Source organism: Prinia subflava, chromosome 2 (genome assembly GCF_021018805.1).
Source record: "Prinia subflava isolate CZ2003 ecotype Zambia chromosome 2, Cam_Psub_1.2, whole genome shotgun sequence".
Classification (NCBI taxonomy): Eukaryota; Metazoa; Chordata; class Aves; order Passeriformes; family Cisticolidae; genus Prinia; species Prinia subflava.
In genome coordinates, this window is record NC_086248.1 from 58,499,839 (window position 1) to 58,513,440 (window position 13,602).

The 13,602-nt window shown below is 36.6% G+C and overlaps 1 protein-coding gene across 1 annotated transcript in view; it reads left to right on the top strand.

Moving 5' to 3' along the window:
• The window catches only part of ESR1 (estrogen receptor 1), a 108,626-nt gene that overhangs the window by 84,792 nt on the left and 10,232 nt on the right, over window positions 1–13,602 (top strand). The window contains 1 exon segment of the mRNA XM_063390133.1: window positions 9,774–9,907. Coding sequence (XP_063246203.1) covers window positions 9,774–9,907 — 134 coding nt within the window.

Consider the following 13,602-nt stretch of genomic DNA (forward strand, 5'->3'; position numbering starts at 1 on the left):
GAAGGGACCTTGTCCAACCCCTGTTCCATGGGCAGGGACATCTTTCACTGGACCATGTTGCTCAGAGTTCCATCCAACACTCCTATATTTAGTGAAAATTCTATATTGTTAATACAGAGCTTTACCACAGTTTGTGTATGCCTCTAGATCTCTGTGATCATTCTATTGCAGACATCCTTTCTAATTTGAACACCCATTTCATTTCAGCATTCACGCCCATCCTGATTCTAACAGATTCTTTCTGTCAAGGATCTTTGATATAGGCAGTCATTTCTATACATCTGTTCCTAAAGCTTAGGTCACACCAAATTTTATTATACAACTTTTTTGCCTTTTGGCTAGATAAATACAGTCTTGTCTTGTTAACATCTATCTGAAATGTAATAAAAATAACCTTTCAGCTTTGCTGTTTTTTGAAAAAATGTGATCTTTCTTCTCCCAGCTCACTCCTCCTACTTGGGTCACATTACACATATGCTTGTCTTGTCTCTGAAGATTTTTAGAAACTGTATTTTCTAATTCTGTGCGAGTCAACCAGTTACATCTTCAAATAAATACTTATTTAACTTTCCTTTGCAAAAATTCACACTTGGAAGACTCCTTGAAAATATCTGTAAAGCAGACCTTAGTTATTAATTCTATTTTCCTTTTTAAAATTTTTCTTTGCCTATAATAAAATAATTACACAACAATTAAGTTGACAGTATGTTTAGACTGCTGTCTTCTGTATGGATGAATATAATCCCATTATCTCTTTTTGTTCCCAGTCTGCATGGTAATTAGACAGTGTATTTCATGAGGTAATGCACCCTTTCTTATTCTGTTAGTGCATTACCCAAACACTTGAGTCTTGGTTCAAAATCAGGAGTTTTAACAGTCTGCCAGTTACATAGGACTGGTAGATTTTTACAGTGTACAATTGCCACTATTAAAATGCTCAAATGACAATAATTATAGATTAGAAAAACAGGCTCAATCAGGAAATACAATGGCACACTCACAGTGCTTGCAATTAATGTACAGCAACTAATAAAAAATTTAAAGTATTTTATATTCTGTTTTTGAAAATTAATATATTGTATAAGGCAGATTTAGAAGTAAAAGCTTAGCTTTCTAGTAGGACAAGCCAGATGTTTCCTGTCTGGAGGGTTCCCAAGAAACTAGGCTTTAAAAATGTCATTAGACCAGGGTTGAAATTTGTCAGGCCTGACAGTAGACTGTTTATAATTTTGAAGAAAATGTAATGTTTCTTCAGGAATAAGAAAGTCATATTTTACTATATTTTTGAAGGATTTTTTGCATTCAGATATCATGCTGATGCCAGGTTACTCAAAGGCTTAGAAACATTATAAAGAAACTTGTGATAGAAATAGCTGGACTGCTGAATCTCACTTGAAACATTCTCTGTATCAGCAAAATGGGAAATGCAGTGCTGCATTTTAAAAAGGAAGCCTGGTGACCAGAGTAAAGAAACTGATGGCATGCCATCTAAAGAATAGACTTGGCTGAAGTTGAGTGAATATGACATAGTGATAGTCACCGTGCACTTTGTAAGAGGAAGCCATGAATGCATTGAAGTCTTTTAAGAAATAACAAGCAAGTAGATGATGGGTATCTTGTTGAATTTCCAAAAGGTATTAAACAAGTTCTAAATTTTATGTAGACAAATGTGATGGAATGTATATAGGAGAATAATAATTCTGACCTTCCTAAATAGTGTTCTGAGTTGGTCTTTCCATCTCACTGTTACCAGCAATTAGTTCTATAGAACCAGCAGTTCTTTGTTTGCCAATAGGCAGAGACTGCAGCTTTCCTTCCCCCCGAGAACCTTTACAAGAGGAAATTGCAATAATACAGATCATTGCCATTCTTCTGTTAAACTCTGTGCTTCATCTGTGCGTAGAAAACTGTGCTTTTCTGATTTTCTTTGTCTTGACAGTCATATTGAAAGAACAGGAGAGGAACCCAGAGGTGTTGCACAGGCAATTAAATAGAGATATGAGCTTTGCTACAAAGACTTAACTAAATTGACTGACTCCTCTGCCTCTGATGCTCATTAGAAGAATGGGAACAAAGTAAAGATGATAGGAGTTATATAAAGTCATGAGCATGTTGAGATGTGTGGTAATCCACAAGCTGTTATCTCTTCCAGCTCAGCACTAGAGGTAGTCGTTTGAAAGCAGCAGATCCAAATGCCGGTGTGCTTAGCCCACAGCTAAATATACCTTTGATATGAGACAGTATGGATGTCTTAATATTATTTTCTACTGTTGTTTTTTTATAATGGTTGTAAAAACTCTCTTGTAGCAAAAAAATCTGCCTAGGGACTTACAAAATTTCAGTTCAATGTAGTCAATATGTCTGTGTTTCTCAGTTTTTTTCCTTCTTTTTATGGAGAAAGCTAGTCTGTTTTATAGGGTTTGCTTTAATTTGGAAACTTACTCATCTCCACTTCTAGTTCTTGGTGGAGATTTTTCATTCTTGCTAAATCAAAGAATTTTCCTTTTACTGACTTTTGTATTGAGCAATGGCAGGAGACTGTGGATCTCTAAACTGCAACTAACACAAGCAGCAAAAAACTTTACAGCATTCACTGTGTGATGGGGTAGCTGAATAATTTAGTGCTTTCATGGTTCTTTTCCTGAACTTTTCTCGCTAGATCTGAAAAGAGTCTTTTAAGTTCTTTATGCGGATATTTTGTTAGACATAAAATTAAATACAATAGAAGAGCATCAAGATGAAATCTAAGTATGTTTTTCTAGTTCCTCAACTTGTAAAATGTTCCAAATGTCTGAAGACACCACACTTGTCTGTCACTTGAGTAAATGCACAATATTTCAAGTGAAATTGTGGATGCATTAATTACCATTGATTTATTAGAAAAATTGAAGCAAAGTGATCCCAAGTGCTTGATTTGGAATGCTTCCTTAGTGACCTTTTGCTTATATTTATTTCAAAACAGAAGTCCATAGACAACAAGTATACCCTAATTTGCCCTTCAAAATGGATTTGAAAAGCAATTGTACATTTACTTTTCATCACATCTTTAATAGCAGTAGATTCACTCAGAAAACCCAGCTCAAAAAAAATCATCTTGTCATTAGGCTACTTACTTGATAGGGCTGAATGGGTTAACTTGTAGAGACTTAAAGAATCTCTTGAAATAATTAAATTTCTCTTTCATCTTTCACTGTATGGTTGAATATTGAGATGTATTATTATACTGCAGACCCTGTAGAATGCAAAACCACCAAACTATTACAAGAGATAGAATTATAAAACTTTAAAAAATGAAAAATTACTGTCTCTTCATTGTGAATCAGTCTTTAATGTCTCTTTGAGCAAAATTCAAAGACTGCCAAGGTCTGTAACTCAAAAAACTTAAATGTAAAATCAGGAAGGTCTTCCTAGAGTCTGGGGAAGGGCTGGGTAATGCTCAAAGTGATGAATTCTTAAAATATGTGAAAAAAAGAAAGCCCCTTCTCATTATGATCTTCACATCTTCACAATTTTCAGCTGATAGATTCCCTAGGGAATTTGTGGGCACAGAAAAGTTGTTTTCAAAGAAAATGAAATAATTCTGGATTCAAGAGAGTCCCTAAACAAATTATTAGATTACTTGTTCATCTTGTAACCCTGACCTTGGAAGCTCAGGCCCCGTTTCTAGGTCACATTGTACTGTGATGCTGTTAATTCCAAAATCAAACTTGCTTTGCATTTCTGATATGGAGAGAATTTTGAAATGTTTTTTGGCTTCAGGGTGACTCACACTGAATATAAATTAAACTGAAAAAGGCCCTCCTGTAAATCAGAATAACTTTTCTTCAGCCAATTATTTTAGCTTTATTTTTACCAAATGGAGAGCCTTCATAATAATTTTCTAATCTAAATGTCTTAAATGTGACCAAAGAACAATCAGTTTTCTTAGAACTATCATAGCAGCATTTTGCGGTTTTTTTTTCCTACCTGGCATATTTGTGGACCCCTTTCACATTATATTTTAGGAAGAGAAAAATTTTTTAAAGCTACATAGTAACTAGTTGTCTCTGTGTTTCAGACCTGGTTGACCACTGCTCAAATGTACAGAGTACTACTCTTGCCCTCTTTGCCTAGCTGGATGATCCTCTGGTCATCCAGTCAGGAAAGACAGTTTGTTGGCTACCTGGCCCTGAGGGCAAGTGTAAAGCATGTGGGAGCCCAGTCCATGCGGGCTGCTGAGGAGAAAGGGCTTGAGGCAAAATGGACAGACCCTGCAGGGCAACAGCTGGTTGCACAGCTGGTGTCAACAGCAGGGATGTCAACCTTTTTATCATGGAACCTGCTGTGAGGATCAAGGATGTCCAGCAAGAGACGAAATCCATACTATAAAATGGGGCAAAACCAGGATTTCCACAGACTGGCCAACCTGGTGAGGGAGCTTTAAACCAGGATGATGTGGACAGGAAAGACATAACAACAAAACCTATTTGCAGGAAACTTGCCTAAGTATGTGCATGCACATAAATACAGAATTGCTTCCAGGACAACATGGTGGGGAAACTCCATAAACCTTCTCAGAATTCAGCACAACTGGGTGCCCTGTGAGCCAGAATTTTGCCCTCCCAGATCGGCTTAGGAAAAGCTTTAGCTGCATCTAGAGGTGGTGATGCTCTCTCACTGCTCAGATGTGCTGTGGCAAATCTGGAGTGCTGTGTCCAGTTCTGAGCTCTCCTGTATGAGACAGACATGTATGTGCTGGGCTGAGGCCACTGACAGGCCACAAAGTATGAACTGGAGCAACTCTCATACAAGGAGAATCTGAGAAGACTCAAATCTGAAAAATACCTGATAGGGGGGAAGTAAAGAAGGCAGTGGAAGATTCTTCTCAGTGACAGGACAAGACGTTTTGGAGTCTCAGTCCTTGGAGATACTGAAAACCCAACAATAAATAGGCCTAAGCAGGGCCTAGATGATTTCCAGAAAATTCATGCAATATTAGCAGCTCTTGTAATCTGTGACCAGCTCTAGGTGAAAATAACTTTAAAATAGATATTTGTTTCTTTTTTTTAATTGATAAACGTGCTGCTTCATATTTATTGCAGATATTTTTTTCAGTGATGACTTTTGAATCTTGGACTGATTTTATAACTTTTGAATATGTTTTAGCCAGCAATTGACCCAAATCCTTGTTTTAAAGCTGATATTGAATAAGGAACAATGGGCTCTTAACAGTACACTCTGGAAGGGCAGGTTGTAATACCAGCCTTTGACTGTAGTCTGTGAAGCTCCCCAGGGTGTGTTAATTGAAAGCCAGTACTCAGGGAGAAATGGGATGAGCAAAAGATGTTGCTACCTCTGAAGGCTTATGAACAAGTCAATTAAAAATCCCTCTAATCTCCAAACCAAAAAACACATGGAAAACAACAAAACAGAATTGTAGAACAAGCCCTGTATATAATTAATTTGTCCCTTTCTGCAGCTCACACCTTCATGACCACCTACCACTTATTGGTTGATTTGTGTGAAGGTGCAAGCTTGATTGCTGTGATCAAAACAACATTTTTCCCAAAGCAAAATGATAGTTAACGTCCTGGATACCAACAAAACAATAAGCATTTCTCTTTATCAGCAGGATTTCATCTGACACTGTGATTTACTCTACACTAGGTAGTTTCTGCTTTTCTCTTTGACTCCTGTTCTTTTCAGGTTGCTGTTCTCTTCTAGAGCTTTGGGGTTAATTTTTTCCAGATTTTAATTTTTCCCTTCTTGCTTTTCCCCTAACCTTTTCCACAATCCCTTGGTATTACTGGTTAAATGCTGGATGGTCTGAAGTAAAATTTCTCTGCTGATAACAATTTTCTCATCTTTCAATGACTGATAAAGCACAGCAGTGAGAAAAGGTGGAATCCTCTGTTAGTTGAGTAGCCCTATAATGCCTGTCTGGCAGTATTTAAGTCATCCCAGTAGAAGTTCTTGATTTGGTCTTAAATCCTTGCAGATGGAGCTTTCCTGAGATCCCACTTCCTTAAGCTGTTTTAGTGCATTGCTTTACATAGGAGCAGAAAGCTTCTACTGATGTCTATTAATAGAACTAGTTTATATAAAATACATTAGTGTATATAAAGATCATCTATTGTTTGGAAGTCTGTGTACAGACTCACTGTTCTCCTCCTGTGTCAGAGCACAGGCATTGGGTTAAGTCTGTGAATGCCCTCCTTTCTAACTGGGGATGTGAATGGTATCCTTGCAGCTTTTCTGTCCTCCGTTTCCTAACCTACCTGTAGGCTTAGGAACACATCCTGTGCCAAGTCTTGTTTAGAGGCTTCATCACCAAGCTACTGAGTCCAGGTATTCCTAGTCTTGTGCATCCCATCTGTTCTTGGCAGTCCCTTTTCATCAAGTGAAGTACCATGAAGTATAAGACGACAGAGAGATAAAAAACACAGTCAGACTTCATTTTGATGGGTGTATCTGTCTTACTTCAACATTTCCCTTTGAATGAAAAGTTTGATGAGAACATCCATTGAGTCCCTGATCCCTTCACCCAAGCACCCTTCATTATTAATCTTTACCTGATCCCGTGCTTCTGTTAAAAGCATTCCTGGTGTCTAGGTTTTTCCCAAGACTTAAATAAAATCTAGTTTCTTATTCCTACGTAGAGTGAAATAGCTGTGGTATTGCTACCACTGTCAGTCGTAGCATAGACATTAGAGGGAGGGAAGGCATTATACTGCTTTTATTTGGCACTCATTATCTGGAATACCATATCCAGTTATTACAGGAAATACATTAATAAAAGTGGAGAGCCACCAAGGCCAGACCTATGCCTTGTGGCTGGAAGAAGTGGATTTGTTCTGCCTGGAGGAGAAAGGGCTTTTAAGTCTGGATAACCTACAGCCTACAAGGAGGTTATCAAGGCTCTTTATTAAAATGCCTGATGGGAGACTGAGAAATGGGAGTAATAAATTGAAGCAGAGGAGGTTTTGACTGCATGTAGGGGAGGAAAAAAGCATGATGATGAAAATAATTAAGCTGAAAGAGGTTGTGCAGTCTCCATCTTTGGAGATTTTCAAGACCAGCATTGCCTAAAGCTTTGTGTAAGCTGACCCCACCATGAGTGGGAGGCTGGACTGAAGTCATTCTGAATTGAACATAGTACTTTAATGTGGTAATACGTTAATTAAAGAACTTTAATTCAAATGATTTAACTTTCCTAAACATTTCCCAATAGTCAAATTTAAAAGGATTCTTCTGAGAATACACTGTAATGCTTTGCAGTAAACAAGCTTTTTTTGTTGTCTTGTCTTCAGTAAGATGAGAGTACACAAAGACAACAGCAAGATGGTAGGATAAAGATAATTGTCAAATTTATTGCTAGGCTTTCCCAGCTAGGCCTCCCTATCAACTGAACACATAACTGAGAAGATGTGATGGTATTATCAGCTTATGTTAGAAAGTTAGAAGGCAATTCAGGAGAACTGGAGATTCCAGTTTCAGGTGGTCTCTTGTTGGTTGACAAAGAAAATAATTGTTGTAGCCTAAATAATAAAACAATTTAATATAACCCAGTATTGCAAAGATACTTAGCTCCTGCAGTTCCCTGTGATATTAACAAGGCTGGATCTGCTTCCTACCTCTGAGAAGACTCAGATCTGATAAATAAAGCAGAATTTTCTTTCTAGGTCATGGCTTGCAATACCTAAAGCTGGGTATAAAACTTCACCTAAAGTACATTACCTGAAGAGATACTTTTTTTTTTCTTTTTTTTTTTCTTTCCCCCCCCCCCCCCCCCTTTTTTTTTTTTTTTTTCTCCTTATGGAGTAGCCTGGTCTTTCACACACACAGCAGATAGCAAAGCAAAAGAGATTAGGATCAATTTAGAATCTCGAAAATTTACGTGATTTTTATTAATCCTCTATCATATGAGTACAATTGATGGGAAAGAGGCACACACATGTTGATTTAAGCACATGGAATATGTGTTGCTGGATTAGGAGCTTTTGTCCAGAGGTTGTACTTGTCAGCAAGAGAATCATGATTGGAATATTGATTTTGTAAACTACAGTCTGTTGAGCTATTTTTAGGAGGTTTGGAATAATTCTTACTTGCTATCAAAATGTCTGTCTTAGGAGGCACAATAAGGCATGTTAAATGGTCTGATTTTACAAATAAATTCCTGTGGTTTTTTTTTCCCTCTGGTCTTAGACATGCAAATTTTGCAATTTGTGGAGATGGTGTAATATTTTGAAATGTTTTGAAAGCTGGCTGCAGTAGTTTTGTGGGTTCTAGGAACCAAACAAAGATCTCAGTTGGACATGAAGGCGTGGGTTTTTTTTAAATATGGGTCATCTGTCTTTTGATTCAAGGAAACTTTTAATATCTGCAAAATTCTGAAATTCTAAATTCTTAAACAAACTTTTATTGGGGTATTATTTAAGTTTATGCAAAATTATTAAAGGATTCTAGTCCTCTGTGCTAAACTCTTTAGAGAGGAAATTAATCTCTCTGTAGTTGTGGGCAAATAAATTGTATCAGAAGCATTGAAACTTGTTCTGATGCCTTGGAGAGTGCAAAGAAATTTCTCAGTCTGCAATCAGAAGGGAAGATGTCTGCTTTGTTTGAGGGTCTGGTGTGGGTTCAGGCATCAGCTATAGGTTCTCAACAGCACATTTATGTTAAGACTTGAGGCAGGTGTCTCTGTGCTGGTAGGTTTCTTGTCACAAAGAAATTAGGACATGCTCATTCATTTCTCATGTCATAAATCATAATAGGTTCCCTTGAAATTTCTTTTGCATTTTCCTGTAACAATGATCTTCCTAATTTTGTTTATGAAAGCCATATCTAAAAAGTATTATATTTCTAAATAGAAGATTGGATCATTCATTAAGTCTTATACATTAAAATTTCCCACAGGAAAGCCTAATAAAAGTAAAAGTAGGTAGTTCTTGTAAAAGGTAGTAATGGAAATGACCAAAAGATCTACAGACTAAATTTTCATTAAAAAATAATAAAAATCTGCATTAATTCTTCAGCTGCAGGTTGAGTGGGCAAGATGAAAATTAGTGAGTGGGAATACCTAGTACTGTGAGCAGAAGGAGATGGTTAATTGCCATTACTAATGAACACTTTGAGATGTTTCAAATTTCAGCTTTATTTAATGCTTCATTGTAGAAAGTTACTTGATATGTGGAGTGAACTGATAGTTTTCATAAGTCATACAAACATGATTTTGGCTTCCCAGGTCCTCCTTGAACTCATGAACAAGCTTATGCTTTAAGGAGGAATTATGTTGACATTGAATGTCGAGAGAAGAGTGTTGGAACACTAAAGGTTGCTCGGCCATCTAGAAACAAGTGCAAATAGTTAGGGACGGAGAAATGCAAAGAATTGGGACCATTTCAGTTTAAGAGAAAAAAAAGAAAAGAAAGAGGAAGCAAAGTAACAAAAGGAGAACACACATACACATCTCAAAATGTAGTTTTAAACAGATTTTTTCCTCAATATAAAGATTTGGTTGAGTCAATTTAAAATGTTCCACCACAGTGATGTCTTTGTGATGAGTTCTTGAAATGGAATTTTTTTGGAAATATGGTACTTAATAGTTTATTTATTTTACTTGGAATGTTTGGAACTTTTGTAATCACACGTATATCAAATGTACACAGAGTAGGAAGTCATATACTTGTTCCTGAGCTGATGAAATCAAATTGGAGGGTGTTGGTCCAAGGGGATGAAAAACTCATGGTACCACCAGGTTAAAACTGAATGTCTCCCCATTGATGGTATTCACACAGGAATCAAGGGAAATGTGTAGAGGGCATGGTGGAAATCTTTGACATGCTGCTGGCTACTGCTGCTCGGTTTCGCATGATGAACCTTCAAGGGGAGGAGTTTGTGTGCCTTAAGTCCATCATCCTGCTCAATTCTGGTAAGTGTGTGCTTTGCTGTCACTTGGGTAATTGTGGCTGCTTCTGTGTGAGGTTGAACACTGCCTGCTGTCCTTAATGGCATTTTCATTTTGAGACAGCAGCAATGGAAATGGGTTTCCAACACAGATGCAGGCAGGAGCACCAGGCAGGGGTGGAAGCTCTCAAACCTGTCCAGTGATGCAGATGGAACCCAGAAAATGGATGCAGTGAATTGATGACACACTGTGTGCAGCTGACGTGGAGAGTGGTCAGAGAAATGCTTTGAACCAATTGCTGGCAGGTCTTAGAACTCTGCTTACTAGACACTGAAGTAGCTGGAACCCCACACAGGGCACCCAAAGGCAATGCTTAACTGCAGTGCTTAGGTGATGGCAAAATTAAAGGAAATAAGGGCAAAAATGTGGTTGAATTCATCATGGTTTGATTTATATTAAATTATAGGCATCTGAAACTGATGTAATCACTTTTCACTTCCTTCATAGTTTTTGGCTGTAAATCTCATCCTGAAATACACTTCAAAAATAGATGACTAGATAACAAGTGTTAAGTATAGATACAGATATAAATATATAAGGTTAGATGATTTGAATTTTGCATGAGACGATTGCAACAAGCAAATTTAACTTGAAGCATGTGACAGAAAACTTCTGTTGCACACCAGATAATTATTTTATCTTTGAAATGAGAAAAAAACTCCAGACAATTTGTTTGTTATATGCAGAAATGAGACCCACGCTGTTCTTAGAAATGGTAGACATCTAAAATAATAATGTAGGCACCAAAGTAAAAATTTTAGATGCAATTCTGTGCTAAGGCATTACCTGGTGAATAAAGATGCCAGAGTTTCCCAATGCTGAGGATTTATCCACTTGTAAAGTTTTTTCTGTTGCATTTGAACTTGTAGATGGTACACCCCTCCAGAGAAGCAGATGTGGAGGGCTCTATTTTAATCCAGTTGTCTAACAGATCACTTGCCCAAATTGAAGGCAAAACAAATTTAGGATATTCACATCAAAGGCTAACTGTAAATGCAGCAGATGTTGCTTTATTGACCAAGCACTTTTCTTTATGGAAGCTTGGAGGTGGTCTCCTCAAAGTTTAAGCAAAATGACCTATTTATACAATCTAATATAAAATCATTTATGTATGTTCTATGAGATATTAATGTGGTTCAGGCTTTGTTGTGGTTGTAACCAATTGTCAAAAAATAACATTTAAGGCAAGCAAGTGGCATATTAGGAATGAATGGCTATTGTATTTAATTAGTTGCCAGCATGTGACAATTGTAACTACTATTTGACATTTTATTTTACTTTCATTGCCCTGATAACTATAGCAGAATATTTCCTATAGAATTAAATATTCTTCCTGGAAAGTGATGCTCCTCCAGAATTTTAGCTAATATATTCAAGGGTAATTAACTTCTTAAATAATTCTGGAATATACAATTGATTTCTAAAAATTTTGAATTTCAGTTAGAAAAAGAACTGGAAGTTTGAATAAAACAAATTAGCTGTTCATGTCTCGAACATGAAGAATTAAAGTCATGCTCAAGGGAAGTTTTGTGCCTGTGGATATATAGTTTATAGATATAATATTTAGTATTGATCCATAAACCTAAATTTTTTGTTCAGACAAAGCCCTGCTGGGCATCACCAGCTATCCTTCATAAGCACATCTCACTGTGTTAATGGGATTTTTTTGTTACAAGATTCCACTGGGAAAAAATTGTAAAAAAACCAAAATAAAACAAAAAAACCCCACAAAACTCCCCCCCATATATCTATCTATATCTATCTATATCTATCTATATCTATCTATATCTATCTATCTCTATCTCTATCTCTATCTCTATCTCTATCTCTATCTCTATCTCTATCTCTATCTCTATCTCTATCTATCTCTATCTCTATCTCTATCTCTATCTCTATCTCTATCTCTATCTCTATCTCTATCTCTATCTCTATCTCTATCTCTATCTCTATCTCTATATCATCTATATCTATATCTATATCTATATCTATATCTATATCTATATCTATATCTATATCTATATCTATATCTATATCTATATCTATATCTATATCTATATCTATATCTATATCTATATCTATATCTATATCTATATCTATATCTATATCTATATCTATATCTATATCTATATCTATATCTATATCTATATCTATATCTATATATCTCAAATGAAGTCAGTGATAATCAGAGGCAGATTTCCTTCTGCACATAAGAGAGATGGGATCACTGCAAACTCTTATATATGTATATCTGTGTTGCATGTCATTACCTTTATGCATAAAGCTACATTTTTCAGTATTTGTATTCCTATAACAAACTGATTTTATAACTAGATGGCGGGAATGTGCATACAAGTTTCTGACTTTCAGACTCTCTAGATGCTCAGTTTAAGAGGCATTAGACTGCAATGCAGAGATAAGTGGCACAGTTTGGGGTATGTGTATGGGTTGTGTAAGTGTCTGGCATAGATCCTCTAAGGTGTCTTCTGGAGATGCTTTACTTCACATAATATAGCCAACCTCCTCACATAAAGTGCTGGACAGATATGAAACATTATGTGCTCTGAAGCACGTGGCTGAGAGAGCTGAGTTGGTTCATCCAGGGAAAGAGAAGGTAAAGGAGGGTCTTACTGCAGCCCTCAGACAGCTGATGAGCAGGTTATGGAGGAGCCAGGGCCAGACCCCTCTCAGAGGTGCAAGAGGAAGGGACAATCTGCAAGGGAGACAAAACACAACAAGGGAGATCCTGACCAGATAAACAGAACAAAAACTCTACCCAGTGAGAGGTTTAGCACCAGAACTGGTTGGCCAGAAACATGGTAGGATCTCAATCCTTGCAGATACTCAGAACTCAGCTGGACAAAGCTCTGGGAAGCTTGATCTAACCCTGAAGTTACCACTATTTGATCAAGAGGATGAGCTAGCTGACCTCCAAACCTACCCTAACTTGATTTCTTTCTGTAAGTGGATATGTAAATATTCACAAACTTTCTACTAAAGGAACAGCAGATAAACACAAAATGACTTTTTGGCTTATTATGCTGTCTGTATTATATATGCATGTGATTAAACCAGCAGATCTCAAAATGATTTAAACAAGTGGATTAATTAAACAAATAGGATTAATTATGCTACTTTTCATGTTTAAAAGCAGTTTGCATTTGCATTCTAAAGCTTTGTGTGGATTTAGTTGATTCAGTGTGCACAAACATTTCTTTATTAAATCCTTGGACATCTGGTAGTCTCTTCACATGAGAATTAGTGTTGTTTATTGCCTTTGTTGGACATTTCTGGTTTTGCAACATCTTTCAAGGCTGTTTAATATCTTTACACTCCTTTTCCATGTGATTTTGGACAAAACACATTTTTTTTTTTTTTAGTTTTTCTCAGTGAATGTGGAAAGGATGGAAGGTTTTGTTCGTGAAACAAGGTAGATGCTTATGCTACCTCCACAGTTTTCCTGAGATACCAAGGTGACATGCCTGTAAGAGCAAGGAAATCATTGTGTCCAGATAAATAACAAACCTGAAGGTGCCCCTCTAAAGCTGCAGCAATAAACCTGTTGACTACAAAAGCAAAGTAGTATTTTTGAAAACCACATTCAGTGCAATATTAAAGGGCTGTTACTTAACATTGGGAAATAAGTATTAGAATCACGAAAG